The following is a 24,453-nucleotide window of genomic DNA, read 5'->3' on the forward strand; positions in this document are numbered from 1 at the left end:
CATGCTGAGACGTGTACGTGAACACACAAATAGGCACGCACACACAGACAATAAAATGTAATTATAAAAAAGATTATGTGTACACATATAAAATGTAATTTCAAAGAGAAGGACATATGTAAATGGGCGAAATTGGCTGTGAGCAGAAAAATTAACTGCTCACACAGGGCTTAAAGTATTTCCCAGATGAGGGCTGTGGGCTGAGCTTCTTTGCTTACATGTGAATTTACATGTAGTATGGTATATTCTTCCAACAGGAGCCTAAGTCTGCTCAGAAATAAGTCAGCCTGCGAATGGAGTACAGGCAGAACCAGTATGTTTAGTAAGTCTGACCTTGCAGGCAAAGGGTCTTTAGAAGCGAGCCAGCTGAAAGGGTTAGCTCTTCTGAAGTCTTAGCTGTGGTACAGACCAGTGTGAGGGAAGGATCGAACACATCAGTGGCTCCCAACTGTGCTTTCTTGGCCAGATCCAGGGCACATGCCATTCCCTCTCTTCTCCAGGCATTTCTTTCACTCCAGAAAGCACCCTGGGAGCCTAGGGAGTGACCCCGGGGAGGGATAACCTTGAGTCAAGACCACGTCAGCAGTCGCCCCAGTGGATACTGTTTCATGTGATACTTACATCCCACACTGGATGACGCCAGCCAAGGATCCTCCACTCACTGAGTGCCTTGCTTTCCTTTAGCCAGGGACAAGATTTTTACGGGCACTCAGTTTTAGAATATTTATTTGATTTATTTACATAATTAGTAGAAAGGAATTCTTAAAAATATTTATTACATTTGCTTCTAAAAATAATAGAAAGTAAAACTGGTAGAGTCATGTTACACAACTTCGGGAAGCCGTATCCATCCTTTCAGAGAAAGGGGCTGCAGTGCCGTGGTGGAAACGTTAAGCAGTTGGTGACAGACGGTTAGCGCTGCCAGTAAGGAGCCCTTTTCAGTTTCCTAGGTTTTGTTGTTGATCACCATTTACTTTTGAGTCTAGTGCAAATAGATAAAAGGCACCTAGAGTAAATCAGACCTCCCCCAGGAAGAACAACATGCTTATATCAAGGAAAAGCCTCCCCTGAAGGATGCTGACACTGTAAACACAAAAGTCACCGCAGCTCAGATGTATACAAACGCTCTCCTGAATCCGACTGACACACAGTCGCACAGTGGAAACCACTCTGTGTTTATAAGCCCGTGGGCGGTCTGTTACCACTGAAACCACCACAAGCAGTGTGTGTTAAGTGTGGACTCACTAGCATCCATAGTCAAGGTCTGTCTGCTGCATTGGGTCTTTGGATGAGCCACTGTGTAATCCCACCATGGACTTGCTAAATTCTCATTTATCTTTCATGTGCACAGCAAAACCTAAAGCTGCTACTTTAAACCAAAGACCCCTCCTTTTATTGTTATAAAGCCAGAAAGCTGATACTGTACTAGAATTTAAGCACCTAAAGTATATTCTGACCAATTTATATTTTCTGAGCTATCATTAGGATCCTCAGGACTTATATATGTGTACAAACACTGCAAATTATTTAAGCTGATAAAAACTTTAAAAAATACAAATAATCCTTTACTATAAAAGTTTCAAATTCCAAACATGAGTCAGCACTTGAGAGAGAAAAGAACAGAAGGCGGCAAGCAGGAAAGTCAACGCCTCCTCTGCGGCAGCGCCCTGCTCAGCGGAGCCAGTTTGTATTTAGCTGGGTCTGGTTCTTGATGCTAGTGTCCATTTTTAGCACTTCTCGAATGGCCATGGTGGCGTAAGTAGAAGGAGGAAGCGAAAAGTCCATCTTCAGAGCCTTGTACTTGCCTTCTGCCAGGCGAGAAAGAAGAGCATGCTCAGAAGCCAGAGGTCACAAGACTCCCCCAAAGCTGCACCCGTTCCCCTATGGTTCCACTCCCCCGAAGGATCCACAGAGAACGAGACACAGAAATGACAGCACGTGAGCTTATGAGCCAGCTGGAAGGATGTGGCAGCTTCACTCAGGAACCTTGATAAACAGGGCAGGTAGGGCTGGCAGACGGCCCATTAGGTAAGAACACCTGCCACCAGGCCTGGTGACTTCAACTTGATCCTTGGGACCCCCAGAGTGAAGAGAACCAGCCCCCCCCCCAACAGTGTCCTCCCATCTTCCTGTGTGTGTGTGTATAGGTTTGTGTGTGTATATGTTTGTATGTACGTATTTGTGTGTGTGTGTTTGTGTTTGTGTGTGCATGCATGTGCGACACATCTTGCTGATTTACCGGAAGCAAAGACCGGCGGTGGTTTTCCTTCCAGGTTGTCCACGTCCGTGTTGAAAAGTGGGATTTTAGGGTCATCATATGCAACGACTTCCCTTAAAAATACAGGAAGATAAGCACGAACGTGAACACTCAGACGGCACAGAGCTCTTCACCCCCATTTGTTAAGAAAGGAAGACATACAGGGTGACTGGCAGGCCGCCCCAGGAACACAGCAGGACGGATTTTATGTGTAACAGCTGCCTTTATAGTAACCTTATAGTACCATCTACTGTATAGTAGATGACAAATGGCATCAGACAGTAGAAATGACCTGGAACGTTTGCCTAGCATGGCGGGCTGCACTTGGCACAGGAGAGGTGGAGGTACCCATGGCATTTACTCTCTGCACAGTGGGCACTGCTGCCACCACCTTCTGTCTCCAGAGTGTAGAAAGTAAAACCCACCTCTACCGACTGTTGCCCATAGCAGGAAAAGAAAGAGAAGAGGGAAAGAGAACTTCCTGGCAACTGGCAACTAGTTCAGGACTTTGCTTTCTTTCTTTTTTCCAGAGACAGGGTTTCTCTGTTGTAGCCTTTGCTGTCCTAGACTCGCTTTGTAGACTAGGATAGCCTCAAACTCACAGAGACCCGCCTGTCTCTGCCTCCCAACACTCATTTGTTTTTCTTTATTTTTTTAAAGATGTTTTTACTATGTATAAAGTATTCTGCCTACATGTACACTTGAGCACCAGAAGAGGTCACCAGATCTCATTATAGATGGCTGTGAGCCACCATGTGGGTGCTGGGAATTGAACCCAGAACCTCTGGAAGAGCAGCCAGTCCTCTTAACCTCTGAGCCATCTCTCCAGCCCACAACACTCATTTCTTATCACCTGAGAAATACCAACTGGTGGCAGCAGTACAGTCAACAGTCAACAGCTATGGAGTGTTTATATGCTGGGTTTGAGCACAGAAACACACACACACACACACACACACACACACACACACACACACAGAGAGAGAGAGAGAGAGAGAGACAGAGAGACAGAGAGAGAGAGAGAGAGAGAGAGAGAGAGAGAGAGAGAGAGAATATGAGAGGGAGCACAAAATCTTGTGATTCTATAAAGTACTCCAGTTCTGCGTCAGTCTGTACTCACCAGCTGACATTCTGAGGCCGGATAATGACCTTGCGGTAGGCCCCCGATAAGGAGTAATCTCGAATTGTGTGCCTCATGTTGTCAATATCAAGACTGTCTGCCATGAGCATTTCCCTGTAGGCCTCACTAACTAATAATACAAAAACACAAACAGTGAGTTGGAATGCTGTCTGTCAGCAGGTTACCTTCAACAGGCATTTCTAGTCAGACCGCCCCAACAAAGTGAGTTAACTCCAGAGACTGAGTCACCAGGCCTAAGGGGGTACCGGCAGCTTCAGCTAGTGAACCTGTGGTGTGGTCAGCCACATAGCTTGCAGCATAAAGTTTCTAAGCCAGTTTCAGAAAGCCACTTCACACAGAGTTTGTAAATGCAGCTGATAACACGGTGACTCTAAATGTTTAAAAACAGGAGACCCTAGAAACCACCTGGGTCACCTCAGCCCACAGGTGTTTTCTAGTATTCCCACATGCCATCTGTGGGGGCTGCTACAGGAAGCAGTGTCAGAAGGTCCCTCCCACTGCAGAAAGGTCTGTTTTCCTGCACAATGCACTCTGTCAGCTTCTCTGAAACATGGTGGACTGACCGCCCTCCACACCCACCCCTAGGTGCTGGGGCGGTAACTGGGTTCATTTGACTTCAACTGTCCTCCCTTCGACATTTTTGGTTTATCTGCCCCAGGATAAGAGGACTCAACGGTAACTCCAGATACTTTATTTTTGTTGTTGTTTTATAAACTATTTGTCCGAGACAGGGTTTCTCTGTGTATCCCTGAATGTCCTGGAACTCACTTTGTGGACCAGGCTGGCCTCAAAGTTAAGAGATCCACGTGCCTCTGCCCCCCTAGTGCTGGGACTAAAGGCGTGTGACAGAGAGAGAGAGAGAGGTCAGAGGGCAACACTGGAGTTTTCCTTTGCTTGACTTCACGGTCAGAGACTTCTGGCAGATTTGCACTGTCATACAGTACGTGCCTTTACCCATCTTGCTGGCCCTTAATGGTTTCTTTTTCTTCTTTCTTTCTTTCTTTGGAGACAAGGTCTCACTAAGTAGCCATGGTTGGCCTCAACCTCATGGTGATCCTCCAGCCTCTGCCTCCTGAGTGTTAGGATTAAAGGTGTGCTCCTCCACGCAGCCTTCCTGGCCCTTAATTTTTTATAAGCTACTATCAAACTAAATTTGTTTTTACAATTAAACATTTTTTTCACTTTTACGTTTTGGGCTTTTTTTTGGGGGGGGGTTCTTTTCTTTTTTTCGCTTTTGTTTTTCTTTTTGCTTTGTTTTGTTTTTGAGACAGGGTTTCTCTGTATAGCCTTGGCTGTTCTGGACTCACTTTGTAGACCAGGCTGCCCTTGAACTCACAGCAATCCGACAGCCTCTGCCTCCCAAGTGCCAGGATTAAAGGTGTGCGCCACCACACCCACCTTCACTTTTACTTTTTATGTAAGTGTGTGTGTGTGTGTGTGTGTGTGTGTGTGTGTGTGTGTGTGTGTGTATAAGCATATATGTTTCTGTGTGTATGCCTAGGAAGGCACTGGATCCTGCAGGGGCTTAAGCTGCAGGCAGATGTGCCCCACCCAATGGGGTGTGGGATCTGAATTTGTCTGTAAGAATAATAGTCTCACTTGACCACTGGGCCATCTCTCTAGGATGCTGTGTGGCCTGGGAGCCCCTGACTGAGAACTTCCTCGCCTCAGCTTCCACAGTGCTATGCCAGCGCATACATTTCCGGAGGCCTGACTGTGAGGATTTACATTCGGGGCTTCGGTAACGAGTGTTCCTATTATTAACACAAACTTCACCCTATACTATTTACAAGTATGACACGATTTAGGAATACACTCAACTCGTTTCTGTTTTTTTTTTTTAAATATTTATTTTATGTACGTGCCTGCTCTATCTGTATGTACACCTGCATGCCTGAAGAGGGCATCAGATCACATTACAGATGGTTGTGAACCACCATGTGGTTGCTGAGAATTGAACTCAGAACCTCTGGAAGAACAGACAGTGCTCTTAGCCACTGAGCCATCTCTCCAGGCCTCAATTCGTTTCTTTACTCAAGTGAGTCATTACACTGTTGGAAATACAGGGACAAGGAAAGAAGGCGGCCTTCCCTGTGCCCCTAAGAACTTCAGGGTACTAGATGTGGTCATGTTATAGGCCCAAATGCCTAAGTGTACCTAGTAGGGTGTGTCCTTCATGAATGGCTTTGTCAAAGCGTCTGCTAAATTTACTTTTTTTTTTTTTATTGGAGCCAGGCAAGTCCCAGATACTGAGAGGAAGAAGGGCGGGAGGGAACACTCTTCTCTTCTGTGACGTCCGACTTAGGGTATCAGTTTGACTAATGGATACTTGGTGTACCTGTTAGTTTTTGTTAACTTGACACAAACTAGAGTCACCTGGGAGAAGGGGACCTTGACTAAGGAACGGCTCCCACCAGACTGGCCTGTGGCATGTCTGTCGGGCATTTTTCCCGACTGCTGGTGCATGTAGAAAGGTCCAGCCCACCATGGGTGGTGCCGTCCCTGGACAGGTGGTCTTGGCTTGTCTGAGCAGGCCAGAGGAAGCAAGGCAGTGAGCACCTTTCCTGAGTTCCTGCGCTGACTCCCAGGCATGAGTGAGTGTGACTGGGTTGTGTAAGCCACGTACATCCTCTCCTCCTCAAGTTAGTTGCCTCTGGTCAAGTTGCTTTATCTCAACAACAGAAACAAAACTGGACCCTGGGGCAGCGAATTGGCCAACATGACTTATTCTCCTGTTTCAGCTGAGCCTCTAGCACCGCTGTTGAAAGGGAAGCCTGGGGGAATTTGCTTTAATTAGACCAACTTACCAGGCCACCCTACAGGTGTCCATGATAGCCGTTCGGCTGAGATTGGCTGTGAGTGAGGGGACTCGGTGTGGAAGAGTCCTCTCCCTGTGGACATGCCCTAAACAGAGGAAAGGCAAAAAAGCTCTCTCTTGCCCAGACCTGGAACACCATTTTTTCTCCTGCTCCTGGACCTCACGGCTTGCACACGCAGAACCTTGTACCTGAAGCGCCCAACTGACAGTCAGACCAATGGCTTCCCTGGTTCTCTAGCATGTAGACAGCCTGGGGTTTCTCAGGAGCTAGGATCGGGTAAGCCAGTGCCTCTCATAAGTCCCCCCTTTTTTATCTCTGTTTATGCTATCTGTTCCGGGAGCACCCTAACTAAAACAAGCTTTGCTTTTTTTCCTCCCTTTTTAAAAAGCACAATTTGGGGCTGGAGAGATGGCTCAGTGGTTAAGAGCACCGCCTATTCTTCCGAAGGTCCTGAGTTCAATTCCCAGCAACCACATGGTGGTTTACAACCATCTATAATGTGATCTAATGCCCTCTTCTGGCCTGCAGGTGAACATGCGGACAGACACTGTATACATAATAATAAATAAATAAGTCTTTAAAAAAAAAAATAAAATAAATAAATAAATAAAAATAAAAAGCACAATTTTATCAGAATTTAAAAGAAAAATTCCAAGGGAGGCAAGCTGTAGCTCTCAGCTGCTGTCCAAAGAAGGATGGAGAAGAGGAAGAGAGAAAGCCAGGCCATTTGAGTGAGGCACAGAGGTCAGCCATGTGGCAAAAAGGAGGGGGGCATCCTCAGAGAAAGAGTAAGGAAGCACCAAGTGCCAAAACCTATACCTGCCTGCATCAAACAAAAACAGGAAAAGTCACACCTCCAGAAAGAAGAGGCAGAATCAACAGACCCCCAGGGAGGCTGAGTGGCCACCAGCTCAGAGCACCTTAAGCTCTCTCCTTGGCCCCTGCCCACCTCCCTCCCTCTCTCCTCCAATCCAGCACCATCTCGTCAGTGAGGTCAGCAGTCCAGGTATGGATGTGGACGACTTAGAAGTCAGATCTCAATAAACCTGCCTAGAGGTGTCCCCATCAGGCAGGAAGGAGTTTAGTGCTAACCATTTTCTAATTACAAAATTTCAGGGAACGTACCACTAGTAAGTAGAATTCTAGCCCTCTGACTATGTAGGCCAGTGCTGGCTGGGAGTAGGTACTGGGTCAGCTCTTCCCAACTGCTCAGGGCTGTTCTTTTCCTGACTCTGAATCTCTGGCTCACAGAAGTTGCAAGTCCTCCCTCTGCCACCAAGAGCATCCATGAAAGTGACAGAAACAAAGTCTGGAGAATGGGAAGCAATCTTCCAGCCTCAGCATCTGGGCTCACAGGACCTCACAGGACCATGACTCTGCAGTGGAGTAGCTAATAACTTATATTATCCTCCTGAATACCTTACTTTCTGGGAGACCTTCACCATAGAAAAAAAGTTATTGTTCATATAAAATAAATTTATTGTTCACATATGTATTTCTAAGTAGCCCTGGAACTTGCTTTGTAGACCAGGCTAGCCTTGGTTTTCCAGAGATCTGTCAGTCTCTGCTGGCTAGCCATCACATTCAGCTGTTTAAATATTTTTGAAGGCTAACTCTCTATAAAAATGTGCTAGAAAGGAAGCTTTAAGATTATGTTTCAAAGCCGGGCGTTGTGGCGCATGCCTTGAATCCCAGCACTCGGGAGGCAGAGGTAGGTGGATCGCTGTAAGTTCAAGGCCAGCCTGGTCTACAAAGCGAGTCTAGGACAGCCAAAGCTACACAGAGAAACCCTGTCTTGAAAAAACCAAAAAGATTATGTTTCAGGTACTGAGTCTCTCTTGGCTTCAGTCTGGCTACTGCCAGCTTAATCACATCACACCTGTTTTAACGATTTGGCCCACACATGGAACTTACTTTTATGTTTGGGGTAGATGACATCAAAACCAGGCAAAGGCATCACCACGTCATGAATGGAGTAGCTATTAACATCATCTTCCTCAATGTAGGTGGCCGTGGCTACAAATCCACAAGTAAACAGCAGGTTAAGAGAGAAAGCATTCTTCATGAATTCGGCTTCCTAAAATTATACACATCTAAGTGAGTCAAAAGTACAAGGTGTCGGGGTGCAGAGGCCCAGGAAGCTTAGGTCCCCCCTTTTCAGTCAGCTGAGGAACCTTGTGAAAATCTGAATAGTTCCCAGCACTGCTGCGACAGAGCAATGCAGGCAGAGTGTAGGCCAGACACATGGCGGTGCTTCACAGTGAGCAGGGTACTGGCACTTTTATTCTGTGTGATTTGCCTGTATGTATGTCTGTGCACTATGTGTGGCAGAAACTCGGAAGCCAGAAGCAGGTGTTGGATGCCCTGGAAATGGAGTTACAGACAGTTGTGAGCCACCACATAGGTGCTGGGGATGGAACCTGGCTCTTCAGAAGAGCAGCCAGCGCTTTTTACAGCTGAGCCACAGCTCTAGGCCACATAAAAATTCTTTTTTTGTTTGTTTGTTTTCGAGACAGGGTTTTCTCTGTGTCGCCCTGGCTGTCCTGAACTCTGTTTGTAGACCTGGCTGGTCTTGAACTCACAGAAATCCACTTGCTTTTCCCTCCTGAGTGCTACCATGGTCCAGCCAGCATTTCTTATGTTAATGCTTTGGAGCACTGTGCCACACGCACGAGCAAAGTCAGCTCCAGTCTGGTGTTCACAAAGAAACTGCCCTAGGACACACTCAACACTGAGACGTGTCCATAAGAGTGCGCCTTTTGAAGGCCTAGAGTATGACTTTAAGGACTGAAGCCAATACTGGCCCAAAGGTTATTCAGCTATACTAGCTGGAGACCCAGACATGGCTTCTTATTCAAAACACATATACTTTCCTTAGTGATGCTAACTAGCAGCCTGAGCTAGTGTGGCCATTCCATCTCCCAGTTACTACACTTCTCTTTCTGAACTAGTAGCCAAACTCAGTTTCAAACACTGCTATAAAATATCTGTGTCCTGATTTGGCTGAGTGACAGCAGCATATGCCACGTTACCTCCTTTGAGAACAAGGTCCCCAGGCACGGGTTTCAGCCCATAGTCTTCTATCCTTTTGCTCACCATGTTATTCCACACATAGCTTTGGTAACTATGGATATACATTAGGCGATTATTTCTTGGTATCTGCAGAGAAAGGAGAAAACAGGAAAAGAACTCTGAACATTTAAAGTGCCATTTCCCCAGGTATTTTGTTCGTTTAGTGGCAAGAAACTCAGACCTCGTATCTGTTTGCGGGGCTGGGAGTGTGGCTCAGTGGGCGAGCACTGGGTGCCCTGAGTGACACATGTACGTATGAACTGTGATTACCAATATGAGCCCTTTACTTGAAAAGGGACTAACAGGCAACCGCTTACTACAGCCTGTCTAATATTCTTTCTTAGGCAGTTTAACGCTCCAGTGAAGATGATGACAGAGAAATGGCAGTACAGTGCGGTAGGATGGCTCAGCAGGGAAAAGGTGCTTGTAGCCAATCCTGACTCCTGAATTTGATCTCCACGGACCCAATATAAAGAGAGAATGGCCTTGCACAGGCTATCCTGGCCTTTTCCTGTGTGCTTAAGCACATGCCCGTGCCTTGCGTGGGCACAAACACAAGAGAGTTTTTAAAAGAAACGGCCATACGATGACGGGTTCTGGATTTCTCAAATCCCATTCGATTACATTAAATATGTCCCACAGATACTTTCCTGGGCATCTAACGTAATAAACACTGCCATCGCTTCCCACTCAGTCTGCCTATCACCTTGCAGGGTCAGACTGAGGCACACCCTCCTTTGAAGACCACTAAAGGATTCTTTTAGAATCCTTTAAGATTGTGCTCAAGCAGCATTGACCACCTCTGGCCATCGCCTGACTTAACAAGTTGCACTCACTATGCCAAATGCAGAGACTATATTCTTCATTCCGTACTTGGAAAGTCCTCGAAGCAGCTGCCCTTCCACACACCTTTTCACAGGTAGTTTCTTGAGGGCAGAGGCTGGGTCTTTGGTCTTGGCCCACTCTTCTCTGCATTTCACCAAGTACCCCTTTTCAGCTGTGGGAGAAGAGAAGCTACAATAAAACTCGCCCAACAGGAAAATGGGCATCACTTAGCACACTTCCGAGGGAACCTAAGGCTGGGGAACTGGTCCTCGGTAAAGGAGAAGCTCACAGTTTGTCACACTCAGGGGCCCAGGGAATTGACTCTCTAGGGCTCTGCCAGCAGCAAAAGTCTCAACAGTCATCATCACCCCAGCACCGGACAAGCCTTGAAGGAGTGTCTCCTTTTCTTTGGCCACTGCACTCTTAAGTTTAATGGGCTCCTTGATTTAAAATTAAAAACAATATTTTTTAGCTTGCAAATTAACAGTTATCTTAAGTGAGTATTATTATTTTGAAAATTTATAAACTACCAGTTAAATCTCTCTCTCTCTCTCTCTCTCTTTTTTTTTTTTTTTTTTTTTTTTTCGAGACAGGGTTTCTCTGTGTAGCCTTGGCTGTCCTGGACTAACTTTGTAGACCAGGCTGGCCTCGAACTTACAGCAATCCGCCTGCCTCTGTCTCCCGAGTGCAGGGATTAAAGGCATGTGCCACCACCGCCCACTAAATCCCTCTTTACAGTATACTTTTAGAGCGTTTTCCTGGAAAACTTTTAGTCAACTCTTATACAACTAATTTGAACCAGAGCATTTGCACTGAAGGGGAATGAATTTACTTGACGTACATCTAACCATGCATGAATACGTTAGATGAATAAAGAGCTAACACAGGATACAGAGCTTAAAAATTCAACCCCACATGTAAAGCAGTGAAAATGATATGGCATTTAAAAATTCTTAATATAGCCACGTGTGGTGGCGCACGCCTTTAATCCCAGCACTCGGGAGGCAGAGGCAGGCCGACTACTGTGAGTTCGAGGCCAGTCTGGTCTACAAAGTGAGTCCAGAACAGCCAAGGCTACACAGAGAAACCCTGTCTCCAAAACCAAAACAAAACAAAACGATATAATAATAATATTTAAAAAAATCAAGAACTTTAAAATAATAACCTTCATAGTTACTTTTATTTAAAGTAATTCCATGCATATCTATCTATACATTCTATGCATTTTATTTTACCATAAATCCTTTTCTCACCTCCAGAACGGGGTTTTAGTATTAAATCCATGACTTCTGTCCAGGAATTCTGTAGAATTGCTCTATAATTAAACAGTTTTTATATTACTTAATTTTGCATAAGATCTATAAGCTCAACTGTTGAGATGGCAACAAGTAACATTTATTAGTTTATTAAATTCAAATGTATGCAGTAAAATGTATGCATGTCACTGACCACTACCTACAGTAAAAAGCTTCTCTGGGGCTGGAAGGATGGCTCTCTAGTTAAGAGTACTTATTGTGGGGCTGGAGACATAGCTCAGAGGTTAAGAGCACTGTCTGCTCTTCCAAAGGTCCTGAGTTCAATTCTCAGCAACCACATGGTGGCTCACAACCATCTATAATGAGATCACGTGGCTCTTCGGGTGTGCAGGTGTACACACAAGCAGAACACTGTATAAATAATAAATAGATACATCTTTAGAGTGCTTATTGCTCTTGCAGAGGACCTGAGGTTGGTTCCCAGCACCCATGACTAGCATGCTCAAGTGTCTGTAACTCCTGCTCCAGGATCTGCTGCCCTCTTCTGGCCTCTATACGCATTACACTCAATATGCACAACTCCTCCTACAACACAAACATATATCATCTCCTCCAATGACCAGGGAGCATGAGAAGGGAGTGGAAACAATATAAAAGCTGGAGGTGGGAGCAGGGAGGGTGCTGACTTCTGAGCATGGCACAGCTGCCGTAGTGCGACTGGTGCACACTTTCTTCAGTGATAAGGTATCCACATGCTCCTATAAACAACTTTAATGAACCTCAAGGACACACATGGAACACATGAGGAAAGGGAAGAAAGCTGGGAGGACGCAGGGAGGGAGAACATGACTGGGTATGTACCATGTGAAAATAATGAAACCAATTAGAGTCTGTAATTAATACACGCCAAAAGAACATTAATGAAAAGTTTGGGCTGTCCTTTTGCTATGGACAACAATAAAGCTTTTCATATACTGTCTTTATATATTCTGGATACAAACCATCTTCTGTTTAACTATATACCGGGTCTTGGCCTTTTCCTTTAGAAACTCTATGGTAATAACCGTAAATTCTCTGAAGGTAGGCAGTAGACTGACATCGTGAAAACAAATTGTTTGATACTCTGAACTAAGTTGTACTGACCTGTGGGTAATTCACGCAACGTCTGTTTCTGAGCAAATCTGACAGCACTTTATCAAGCAATTATTTGCACTAACTTTTTCTAGAATACAAGACTACAGGGTCACATGGCTGTGCTTCTGCTAAATGAGTTAAAAATACACGGGCCTATGCAACTCTTCCTTAATTTTCTGTCCCACGACAACCTGTACTATGCTTATGTGTATTTCCTATTGGTCACTGTAGTGGTTTTTCCTCTTTTGTGCTGGAGACCTATAGGGCTTCGTGTACACTAGGCAAGTGCTCTATCGGCTGAGCCACACTCCAGTCCTAAACTTTTTTCTTGTTGCTTTTTTTTTTTAATTAGCAGGCAAAGTCACTCTATGTTGCCCAGGCTGGCCTGGCCTTTCACAATCCTACCTCAGCCTCCCACATAGCTGTCCTGGACTCCACATGCCTGCCTGGCCTTAATTTACAAATATTTCTATTTAGTAATCACTTAGTTCATCTTAAGCCTACAAATAGGAGCTGCGTAAACACCATCTTCACTCCCAGCGCTCTGTGAGGTTTGGTACGCTCTCCACTTTACAGATGGGTTGAGGCTCAGGACTTGAGCCTCACTTTACTGCCAGCATTCACAGGAGCTGCCACGCAGCAGACCGATGATGCTGGAAAACTGGACTGGAGAGACTGGGTCTCCTGCTGCTCAGTCAGTGTGCTTGGGCAGCCCTCCCAAAGCGCGCTATCCTTGCTGAGACAGAACGAGAAAGAAATGTTCTGATATCGTGGTCAGGGTGTAACCACCGCCCGTCCGGCTCCCATGTGAATAGTTACTTTGTGTAACACAGTCCCTGCTGGACACTCGGATTCCCACAGGACGGTTAGGGAGCCAAGTATTTATTGATTAGATTTCTGCTCTAATTTACCCCGGAGGGTGTTGCTATTATCTAAATGTGAACCAAGCTCTTAAACTGCACATTACTAATGATAGCTTCTAGAGTTTTCTTGGAAGGGTGAGGGAAGGGCAGATGAAAGGCTCATCAACTGGGACCATGTTAAAAGAGGTCCATGGGCACGCCTTGGGTTTGAGACCTCCGGGATGCACAGGCAGGCGGATCGCTGTGAGTTCGAGGCCAGCCTGGTCTACAAAGTGAGTCCAGGATGGCCAAGGCTACACAGAGAAACCCTGTCTTGAAAAACCAAGCCAAAAAAAAAAAAAAATGGAGTAGGTCTTATCCTTTTCAACTGTGTGTGTGTGTGCCTGTGTGTGTTACATACATGTGCATCTAGAGGACTGAAAGTCATCCTTGGTGGCTCTCCAGCTTATTTTTTCAGTTTCTCACTGATTAGGCTAGTCTAGTTGGCCAGAGAGGTCCAGGGACCCACTTGTCTCCAGGCCTGGGGTCACAGATGTGTGTGGCACACCTGGCTTCTGTGCAGATGCAGGGATCTGAGGCCAGGTCCTCATGCTCACTATGCAGCCAGAGGTACATAGCAAGACAACGTCTAAAAAACCGTGACCTAGTTGGGGCTGGAGAGATGGCTCAGAGGTTAAGAGCACTATCTGTTCTTCCAGAGGTCCTGAGTTCAATTCCTCACAACAGCATGGTGGCTCATAACCATCTATATTGAGATCTGATGCCCTCTTCTGGTATGCAGGTGTACATGGAAGGCAGAGCACTGATGTACATAAATCTTAAAAACAAACAAACCACGACCTAACAAAACACACCCCCAATAAAAAGATAAACATAGATAAATGTTAGAAAATCAAATACAGACCTTCCAACTTGGTATGTAGGGACAGCTGTGGTCCCAAATCTTTGCATGCCATAGTAGTTAATGAAGCCGGTCTCCTTCAGGGACTGCATGGCTTGTTGAACTTGCTCATCCGTTCCTGTGATATTCCTGTAGGGAGCCAAATTATGCATGGGAAAATGGACAGTCAAATACATTCTACGATGCCCATCTAACAGCAGCGTCTCCACCTCACCTCTGCAATCTTTTCTCTGAGGACTCGGCGGGTTTGTTAATGTGATTATACAAATTTACCATTTTAATCATTTGTTGTTTGGGTTTTTTGGGGGGGCGGGAGGGGAATAGGGTCTCTCTCTCTGCGTAGCCCTGGGTATCCCAGAACTGGATTTGTAGAAAAAGGTGGCCTTAAACTCACAGACTGCCCTGCCTCTGTGCTTTAATCCTTAGTGCTGGGATACAAGGCATGTCCCACCACTGGCCAGATCATTTTAATCAGTTTTAAGTGCAAATTATTAGAGCATGAAGCACGTGTGCAATGTGGTGCAGTGATCCCCAACTTGTTCACTGTCTCCAAATTCATCATTCATTTATTTTGTAACAGTTTTGCCATATTATGTAGCCCCACCCCCCACCCCCAGCCAGCCTGTGATCCTTGGAGACCAGGCTGACCTTCAAAGAGTAGTGTGATCTTCTACCTCTGCCTCCAGAGAGCTGGGATTGCCGGCATGTGCCTGTTCCCAGACTGAAACTTAAACTGACAAATAACTCTTTGCCAAAGTAAGCTTTCTATGAATGTGCCCACTCTAGGCACCTCATACCAATTAAATTATAGGCTCTTAACCAGGTGTAGTGGTGCATGCCTGTAATCCCAGCACTTGGGAGGCAGAGACAGGCAGATCACTGTGAGTTCAAGACCAGCCTGGTCTACAAAGCGAGTTCAGAACAGCCAAGGCTACATAGAGAAACCCTGTCTCAAAACAAAACAAAACAAAACAAAAACATCCCCCACCCCCACAAACAACAACAAGGAGCATGCCTTTAATCCCAGCACTCAAGAGGCAGAGGCTGGTGGATCTCTGTGAGTCTAGGCCAGCCTAGTTGAATTCCAGGACAGACAGGGCCACACAAAGAAACCAGTCTCTAAGAACCAAAAACATCACCACTGCCAACCCTCCACCCTTGACTAAAATAACAGGTTCATATAGAGGGGGAGGAGGTCCCCCTCAGTCACAGACATAGGGGAGGGGAATAGGGTGAAAGCGAGAGGGAGGGAGGAACGGGAGGAAACAAAGGATGGAACAACAATTGAGATGTAATATGAATAAATTAATTTTAAAAGTATAATAAAAACTGTATCTGAAGAACACAGTATTTCTGAAGGCTATGGGAAGCTTTGGGGGAGAGAGAGAAGGAGAGGGAGAGAGGGAGAGGGAGAGGGAGAGAGAGAGAGAGAGAGACAGACAGACTGATCGACCGACCATTTATCAGGAAAAATACTACTCAGTATTTGCTCCTCACTCCTACAGGCCCTGTTCTCCCAGCCAGCATTTCTGTGTGTCCCAGCAGCTACCCTGTACATGGTCAGCACATACGAAAGCTCTCATGGTGACAGAGCCAGCTGGCCAAGCCCAGCCTCTACTGCTGCAGCAGCACTTTACCTGAGGACGACTGTGAAGTGATTGCCTTGAAGCTCTCCCAGCTTCAGAGGGCTTTTCTGATAGCTGAAGTTCCCCAGCTTAAAGTTCATCAAGCACTTGTTCAGGTGGGCGAGCCTTTGTGCGCTTATCCTTTAAAGAGAAGAGGAGCAGAGAAAGTCATGAGACTCTACGGAGGACAAGGGCACAACAAGGCTGTGACCGCAAGGAAGCTGGGTGCATGTTTCCCGGCCCCGAACTATTCTCATGCGTGACAGTATTGCAATGCTGGGGCTTAATCACCCATGGCAGCACATAGGTAAGAGATGTGGAGGTCTCTGCTTTCTGTGGGCGGGAGGTGACAAAGCTGATGGCAGCAGATAGCAATACCACAGAACTCTAAAGAATGGCCTCTTAACGTTTAAGAAGAGGTTAGTCATAATTGGGCCAGTAAGAGAAAGATCGTAAACTCATAACCAAAAAACAACCTTGGAAACCACAAAAGAAAATCCATAGGTTCATCCCCTGGAAAAAGATTTGAGCTCTGCATTTTCTTTCTTTAAAAACACACATTACATCTCAAAGGCCAGGTGGTGGGGGTGCATGCCTTTAATCCCAGCACTTGGGAGGCAGAGGCAGGTGGATCTCTGTGAGTTCTACGCCAACCTGGTCTACAAAGCAAGTCCAGGACAGTCAAGGCTACACAGAGAAACCCTGTCTTGAAAAATAAAATAAAACAAAACAAACAAACAAAATAAAATCAAATAAAACACACATTAAAGCTGTATATAGCTAGACTGAGAAACCCCTACCCTGCTATCATTTTACAGAAGTATTTGCCATGCTGTTAGAATTGTTATATTAGAAAGTCTTTTGTCTTCCTCAATAGGGAATCTATGTAGAAAAGCAAATACTACACTGAAAAGGCTTTGTTCTTTCTCTATCCCCAGAACCCTCCCCACTCGCAGCTGATGTTAACAGTTTCTTTCTTGGAAAGATTTAGGTTTTATAAGAAATTGTGTGCACGTGTGAATAAGTACAGGTGCCCCTGGAGGCCAGTCACTGGATCCCCTACAGTGCCAGAGGTCACAGACTGCCCAGTGTGTGTGCTCCACGAGAGCAGCACACACACTGCTGCCCCACTATCTCCTTAGCCTCCTGGCCTGGGAAGTTTTGAACTAAGATTAACACAATACCCTCAGAAAAGATGTCTGTCTGACAGGGCTTCATGTTCTTCATAGATTAAAATGTTGAAAATGCTAACATACATACATATGTGCGCATGTGCGCGCGCACACACACACACACACACACAGTCTGAAGAGATGGCTCAGCAGTTAAGAGCACTTGCTGTTCTTACAGAGGACCTGGGTTTGATTCCCAGCACCCACATGCTGGAACCCACAACCATCCGGAACGCGTTCCAGATCTGATACCATCTTTTGCCATCCACAGGCACCAAGCCTGCACATGGTGCAAACGTAGGCAAAATACACATTAAATAAGATGAATCTAAAAACAAAAAACCAAACAAACAAAAAAATCCCAACCCCAAAAGGCCCTGTAATGCTATAAGGAGGCCATCCTGGGCTATATAGCCACTCTTAGGTCAGCCAAGGTTACAAAGTGAGACTCTGACTAAAGACAAAACGGTAACACCCAAAACCAAAAAATAGGTTTCACAATACACTATAAGGTCAAAGGTCTTGGCAGAACTCTCACCGACCTCCTCCCCAACGCGAGTCACTTTACACCATCACCTTGAATGCTTCCATGCGCATCTTTGAATTTTCCTGAATACAAAAAGAGTCGGCAGGTCCCTCTTTTCTACCATCTGGGCTCCAGGAATCCAACTTATTTATTAGACTATGAATTGTCTTTAGGACTCTCTAATGTGAGTCACGGACTAGTTGTTTCCAATTTTCAATTATTAGAAACAATGCCACACAATCCACCACGGGGCCTAAAAACATGGCTTTACTTTTTGCCACGCCCATGTTCCCTTTGGTGAGATAGCCACTTTGGTCAAGGAGCAGAGGCAAGGGTGCGAGCTTGGCTTGAGTCTGCCAAGGGTTCCCCATACATTTACGTCTGTGTGGGCACGTGCGCCATTTGTTTATGTGTGTGCATGTGTGAATGTTTATGTGTATGTGTGCACATCTGTGCGTACACCCGTATACTTACACGTGTAAACACGGAGCAGTAGAAGCACTGGGGGAGGGGTGGGTGTGGCTCTGGCACTGGGGGAGGGGTGGGTGTGGCTCTGGCCCCAAGCAGCTAATGAAGGAACATGTTCCATAGGCTGCTCCAGCCCCAACACATGGAAGGAACTAATGGGGCAACCTTGCTCTACTCCTTGGTCATAAAATAAATAAATTTAAAGAAGAAATGAAGCTGTGTAAAGTTTTACAATTCACTTACACAGGGCTGGAGACACAGCTCAGCAATTCAGAGTACTGGCTGCTCTTCCAGGACCAGTTTGCTTCTTAGCGCACACACTGGGTGCTTACAGACACCCGCAACTCCAGCTCTACGGAATCTGATGCCCTCTTCTGGCCTCTGAAGGAACACCATGCAGGGCACACACACATTAAAAATATAACTTGAAAACTTTTCACCTGGGGCTAGAGAGATGGCTCACTGGCTAAGAGCACTTACTGCTCTGCAGAGGACCCAGGTTTGATTCTCAGCACCGGCATGGTGGCTCACAACGATCTGTAACTTCAGTTCCAGAAGATCTGACCCCTTTGCTGACTTCCATGGTCACCAGTCATACATACAGTGTACATACATAGAAGCTGGTAAAACATTCATACATATAAAAATACAACACATTTTTTTTTTAAAATCACCTATATACTACCTGAGCTCCTGGAATTCTTTTTATTTCTATGCTGGGAATTGAGCTTAGTGCTTCACACATGCCAGGCAAGCAGTCTACCTTTAAGCTGTTGCCAGCTCTTCTGGAATTCTTTAGCAAAAATGCATCAATGCTCCCTGAAGACTACTAACTCCTTATAGATGTAGCCTGTTTACGTCCGCATTTGCTATGTAAGAAAGCAGACTGACCAGGCTTTTCATTACTTTACCCATACTCCCCCACTTTTGGTCAGCGTTGGGTACTTTTAAACCTTTGGGCCTTACAACCACCAGCCTTACTAACTTAAAAAAAAAAAAAAAAGCTGCTCCATTAATTAATAGAAATGGTAGAAGATAGCCATCAAGTCAGGAGATGGGTGAAACCTGTTCACCCAGCTCCCCCAGCCCCTGTACCCCTGCAGGACCTCACACACACCAGGGCAAGCTCAAGCAGGGGAGCAGGTGTGCCCCAGCTGCCAAGTCGCAGCAGGCCCAGGAGAAAAGAGGCACCCAGCCCCTGAGTTGACTGTAGAGGGAGGACGCTGCAAGTCAAGGGCATGAGTCAGTCCCGGAACTGTATCACACAAACACACAGGGTCAGCAGAAGCCAGTGAGGACCAGCGGATGGAGCTCTTCAGCCAGTGGGCACCGGTGGAGAAAGTGGCAACATTTCAGAGCAGGAACAAAATAAATAAATAAATAAAGTAAAAAAATAAGTACAAGCAAAGGACAGGAACAACAAAGAAGGGAGTTGTCAGCCTGGCTGTCCTTTGGAGACAGTTTTGTACTAGTACCAGGAAAGAGCCTGGCAGCTGTCCTGCCCTTTCTTTTTTAAAATGGGGTTTCCAGCTGCACTTGGTGGCCCACAACATTAATCCCAGCACTCGCGGACGCAGACACAGGCTGGTCTACAAAGCGAGTCCAGGACAGCCAAGGCTACACAGACAAACCCTGTCTCCAAAAAAACCAGAGGACAGGGTCTCACTATGTAGCTTTGCTGGTCTGGAACTCAGTACATAGATCAGGCTGGTCTCACAGAGATTCGTCTACCTCTGCCTCCCAAGTGTGGGTGAGTGCCCAGCCTTGTCCTTCTTAAAAAACATAAAATTCACCATGTTGGCTGTTTTCAATATCTACTCACAATGTGCTCAGTGTGTCTCCATCACCTGAAAATGAAACCTCATCCACTCAGCAGTGGCTCCACGGCCTCTGGCCTTCCTTCCCCGCAGCCCCCATCTGGCCTTTCTTCCCTGCAGCTGTGTAACTGTTAATGCACTTTTTGTCTGAAGAGTCCCCATTTTGGACACTTCATGTCCAATGGAATAAAATCAAATAATGGAAACGAAGTCAAATAGTGATTTTCTTATGCTTAACTATTTACTGTAATTTTTTTTTTTTTTAATGTCAGGGTCTCCCTGTGTAGCCCTGGCTGGCTTCAAGCTTGCTTTTCCTTTACAGAGTGGTAGGATTAGTGCTTGTGCCAACATGCCCAACAACACATCGCTCTCAAGGCGTATTATGCTATAAGATGCACTGGTATTTCACTCTTCTACAGCGGAATAACATTCTCTCTCCATACATGATGGACAGCCATTTCTGCATCCGCGCAGCAGAAGCCCGGGGCTGTGTTTGGTTCTTGAAGGTGAAGGCCGACCAAGAGCTTTTGGTTGTAAATTCCTATGTGACAATCTTGTTTTTAAGCAGTAAGGGCCAACAAACTGACCTGTTACACACAAGCCTTTAATAAAAATTCCAGAGAAATACTGGCCTACGCTCAGACAGGAGACTGGCAGGGGCAGACAGGAAAAGAGGCAATTCACCCCAATAAGACAGTTGGAGATCCTGTTGAAATTATGAAGTAGATCAGAGTTGCGAGAACCTGGAAAGAAAGGCTGCTTATCCAAGGGCTATCACCTCAGCAATAACTCAAATCCCTGTGTGGCAGAAAGGGTTTATCCTGTTCACCAGTTCTCACGGGAAAGGCCAATCGCCCACCACACAGCTCCATTAAGCAATGCAGGGTGTAGCCTGTATCCGCGAGATAAGTGCCACATGCCTTCAAAGGCCAGCACTTGGGCGGCTATTACAGTGCCTCACAAAGTCAACAGGAAAATGAAAACAAAGTCTACAAGGGCGGAGCAGTACCCTGATCAAGCCTGACACCTACTGGCTGATGCCGAGAACAGTGCCTTGGTTTAAAAATGATTGTTTCTAATCTTCAAATAGGCAACAGCTCCTCGGGCCCCATTCCAAACAAAGCGACATCTTCACACACACCCAGTCAAGGTGATGGAGAGGCGCTCTCATGACAAGGGGCCACTGCCTCAGGTCGAGGAAGAAAAAGGGGTAGGATACACCCAGTTGCCCCAGTCTTCAACATGACCATTCGGTCTTTCAGGATCTGGACCCTGCCCTCCCTCAGCCCAGTCTTTCCTTGTCTTCCTTTTCCCTTTCTCCAGCCCTTCATTCTCTTCCTTAACAGTCTTTTTTCTTTCTTTCTTTCTTTTTTTTTTAAGATTTATTTATTTATTATGTATCCAGCATTCTGCCTGCACACCAGAAGAGAGCACCAGATATTGTTATAGATGGTTGTGAGCCACCATGTGCTTGCTGGGAATTGAACTCATGACCTTTGGAAGGGCAGTCAGTGCTCTTAACCTCTGAGCCATCTCTCCAGCCCCTTCCTTAACAGTGTTAATTCTACTTCTACTGTGTTCTCGCCTTCCCCTCTTTAGTTTAGCATACACAGTAAATGGGTTCTCCCATGTCGTTTTCATACATATGTGTTATTTTATTTTGATCTCACTCATCCTGTCCACCTTCCTGTGTGCCCAACTCTTTCAAATCTCCTCAAAAACAACCTCCACCTGTCTTTGCCACACACCTTCCTATATTCTCTCCCCCCCCCCCTCCCTCTTGAGATGCCTTCCTCCCCTTCTCATGCCACGCCCCCCCCCAGCACACTTAAAACCAAAGATCCACATACCGGAAAGGGGGATATAGTCATTTTTCCCCGCATCTTGGCGATTTCGCTTAACCTAACGCTCTTCTGCAGCATCAGTTTACCTAAAACGTAGCGGACGCCCCAGAAGTTTGTGTCTTTCCTACATGGATGCATGCTGTCTCCTCTGCACGGTTCCAATTTTAGCAATAAATGCTACTGAAGCGAGCTCACAGAAAGTTTTAGCTCTTGCTATGTGCCCAAAAAAACTACTTACCAGGCAGTGTATGTGCGGTGCTCCCCAAATCTTTCTAATATTGTAATGTTTTATTGGTTTGGAGATACCAACCTAAGGCCTCCCAGGTCCCGAGAAACATCGCATCCTTCTACCTAGGCCACGAGTTCTCAACCAGCAGCAATGCTTCCCTGCCCCTCCTGTATATCTGACAAGTCTGTTTCTTCTTTTCTTTCTTTCTTTCTTTTTTTTAAAGATTTATTTATTATTGCGTATACAGTGTTGTCTGCTTGTACACCTGCAGGCCAGAAGCGGGTATCAGGTTACATAATTGATGGTAGTGAACCACCATGTGGTTGCCAGGAATTGAACTCAGGACCTTTGGAAGAACAGGTGGTGCTCTTAACCACTGAGCCATCTCTCCAGCCCAAGTCTGTTTCTTTTCACAGCTGTATGAGGAGCAGGGACTTGTTTGTTATATGCTTGCCATGTGGAAAGGACAGAGATCAGGGAGGCCGCTAAATATCTTACAGCAAGCAGAACCAGTTCACACAACAGAGACTGTCCCAGTTGGAAAGCACTTAGTGCGGAGGTGAGAAGCCCTCATCTAAACTAAAACCTGGACACCCCTCATTATCTGTGCAAACGCTCCCTGACTGACCGTCATGGTAAGTCCCAGGCTTGCAGTCAGACAGACTACAGCACACCCCTAGCTCAGCCCGCTCCAGCAGGACACAGTGTAACTGTCCTTTTCTAGATCTGCTTCAAAAGCAGAAACCACCTTTTTCACCGGTATGTCTGTTACAGACAGAAGATCTTATTCCCTGTAAGTGAATATCAAAGAACACATATTGATATTTAAGAAACAGAAGAAAGGTGCACTTCCTCTTTCCGCTCCATCACAAACAGCTTTTAAAATTTTCTCAAAAAAAAAAAAAAAAAAAAAAAGTTTCATAGATTAGGAAAGAGATTCAGGGTGAAAAAATGAAATAGGAAAATGATATTTACAGAAAAGTAGAAGCTAGGCTCAGCAGGCAGAGGCATCTGCTGCCGACCCGACAGCACAGGAGAAGGGAGCCCCCCCCAGTGTCCTTTGACCTCCACAGACGTGCTATGGTGTGCGTGTACATACATAAATACATACACATAAACAAACACACACAATAAAAAAGCCTAATTTTTTTTTTTTTAAAGGCAGAGCTTCCATACAAAGTTGAATGTGGCAAATTTCACAGAGCAGAGCTGAGGCCCCCGAGGGGAAGGCAGGTCTCTACTTACTTGAGAACAGCAATCTCCTGGACTGTGATGGCCCTTTTGTCTTTGGTTCCCATGTAGGAAAATATGTTAGGTTTTACTCTGGGGAGACAAAGAAAGCATTCTGAAGTCACACACCTTAAACCAAAGCGCATTTCTAATAACTTAAGTTTCATAAACACATATGCTAACATAGTAAGAGACTAAGGAGAAATTTCAGTGAAGAGTTTATTGAGGGAAAATATAAATGAACATGCAAGGAAAATAGCAACAAGCCACCTTCTTAGCAGGGCTTGATGCAGAGCCTCAGCCTGGGCCTGTCACCTGGCTAACCAGGAAAGAAACCACAAGCTACCCACTTCCACGTCTGAAATAATCTGTTACACAGAACTGGGGCAGTAAAGGGGGAATCTAGTCTAGAGGTATCCACACAGCACTCTGAAATTCTACACCTTCAGTTTTCAAGAAGTTACAGTAATGCGATTTTTTTTTTTTCTTTCCAGACAGGGTTTCTCTGCGTAGCCTTGGCTGTCCTGGACTCACTCTGTAGACCAGGCTGGCCTCGAACTCACAGAGATCAGCCTGCTTCTGCCTCCCAAGTGCTGGGATTAAAGGCGTGCGCCACCGTGCCTGGCATTGTTCTGCTCTTAATTGTATGTGAATTATTTGCTTCCAGACTTTTCATCTTATATTATTGGCATAGGAATTTAAAAGGTCTTGCTCTACTCACTGGTCTCCGATTCCGTCTTCCCTCCCCCTCCCCCTGCATCCTCCACCCCTCCCCTCCCCCTTCCCCCTCCCTCCCCCTTTCCCCCCTCCCCCACCCCTCCCTCCTCCTTCCCCCCCACATCCCCCACCCCTCCCTCCTCCTCCCCCCACATCCCCCCCCACACCCCCCACCCCTTCCTTCCCATGGAAAAAGAGACCACATTCCTACTTTACTAATTTCAGGTAAAAACAGTAACAAGACACTAACCGTAAATATTTGGACAGGACATTGATGGCGTCCATTGTGTCTTTGTTCTCCTTGTATAGGACAAAGTGGCAGTAACTTCCCCGAGATTTTGGCCAAGAATGTTTTCTTGGATCTTAAAAACAAAAAATTTAAATGTCATATATACTATAATAAAAATTGAATTTTTTTTCTTTAATGAGACTTTATGGAGCTCATTTGGAGGTGGGGTGTACAGAACTTTTCAGTAGCCAATCAGATGCAGCCTAACAGGGAGCATAAATGGTTATTATAGCTATATGAACCATACATATTAAACTTGCTGTAACTG

The 24,453-nt window shown here is 45.8% G+C and overlaps 1 protein-coding gene across 1 annotated transcript in view; it reads right to left on the minus strand.

Annotated features, from left to right (window-relative positions):
- Nucleotides 1-1,372: 1,372 nt before the first annotated feature.
- The window catches only part of Pus7 (pseudouridine synthase 7), a 40,979-nt gene continuing 17,898 nt past the window's right edge, over nucleotides 1,373-24,453 (minus strand). Inside the window, exons 6-16 of the mRNA XM_051152137.1 lie at nucleotides 24,147-24,258; nucleotides 23,195-23,272; nucleotides 15,906-16,034; nucleotides 14,272-14,397; nucleotides 11,368-11,429; nucleotides 10,126-10,286; nucleotides 9,250-9,376; nucleotides 8,132-8,233; nucleotides 3,378-3,507; nucleotides 2,240-2,331; nucleotides 1,373-1,808 (exon numbers count right to left, since the gene is read on the minus strand). Coding sequence (XP_051008094.1) covers nucleotides 1,672-1,808; nucleotides 2,240-2,331; nucleotides 3,378-3,507; nucleotides 8,132-8,233; nucleotides 9,250-9,376; nucleotides 10,126-10,286; nucleotides 11,368-11,429; nucleotides 14,272-14,397; nucleotides 15,906-16,034; nucleotides 23,195-23,272; nucleotides 24,147-24,258 — 1,256 coding nt within the window. The 3' untranslated portion in view covers nucleotides 1,373-1,671. The remainder of the gene's footprint in view (nucleotides 1,809-2,239; nucleotides 2,332-3,377; nucleotides 3,508-8,131; nucleotides 8,234-9,249; nucleotides 9,377-10,125; nucleotides 10,287-11,367; nucleotides 11,430-14,271; nucleotides 14,398-15,905; nucleotides 16,035-23,194; nucleotides 23,273-24,146; nucleotides 24,259-24,453) is intronic.

Source organism: Acomys russatus, chromosome 10, assembly GCF_903995435.1.
Source record: "Acomys russatus chromosome 10, mAcoRus1.1, whole genome shotgun sequence".
NCBI lineage: Eukaryota > Metazoa > Chordata > Mammalia > Rodentia > Muridae > Acomys > Acomys russatus.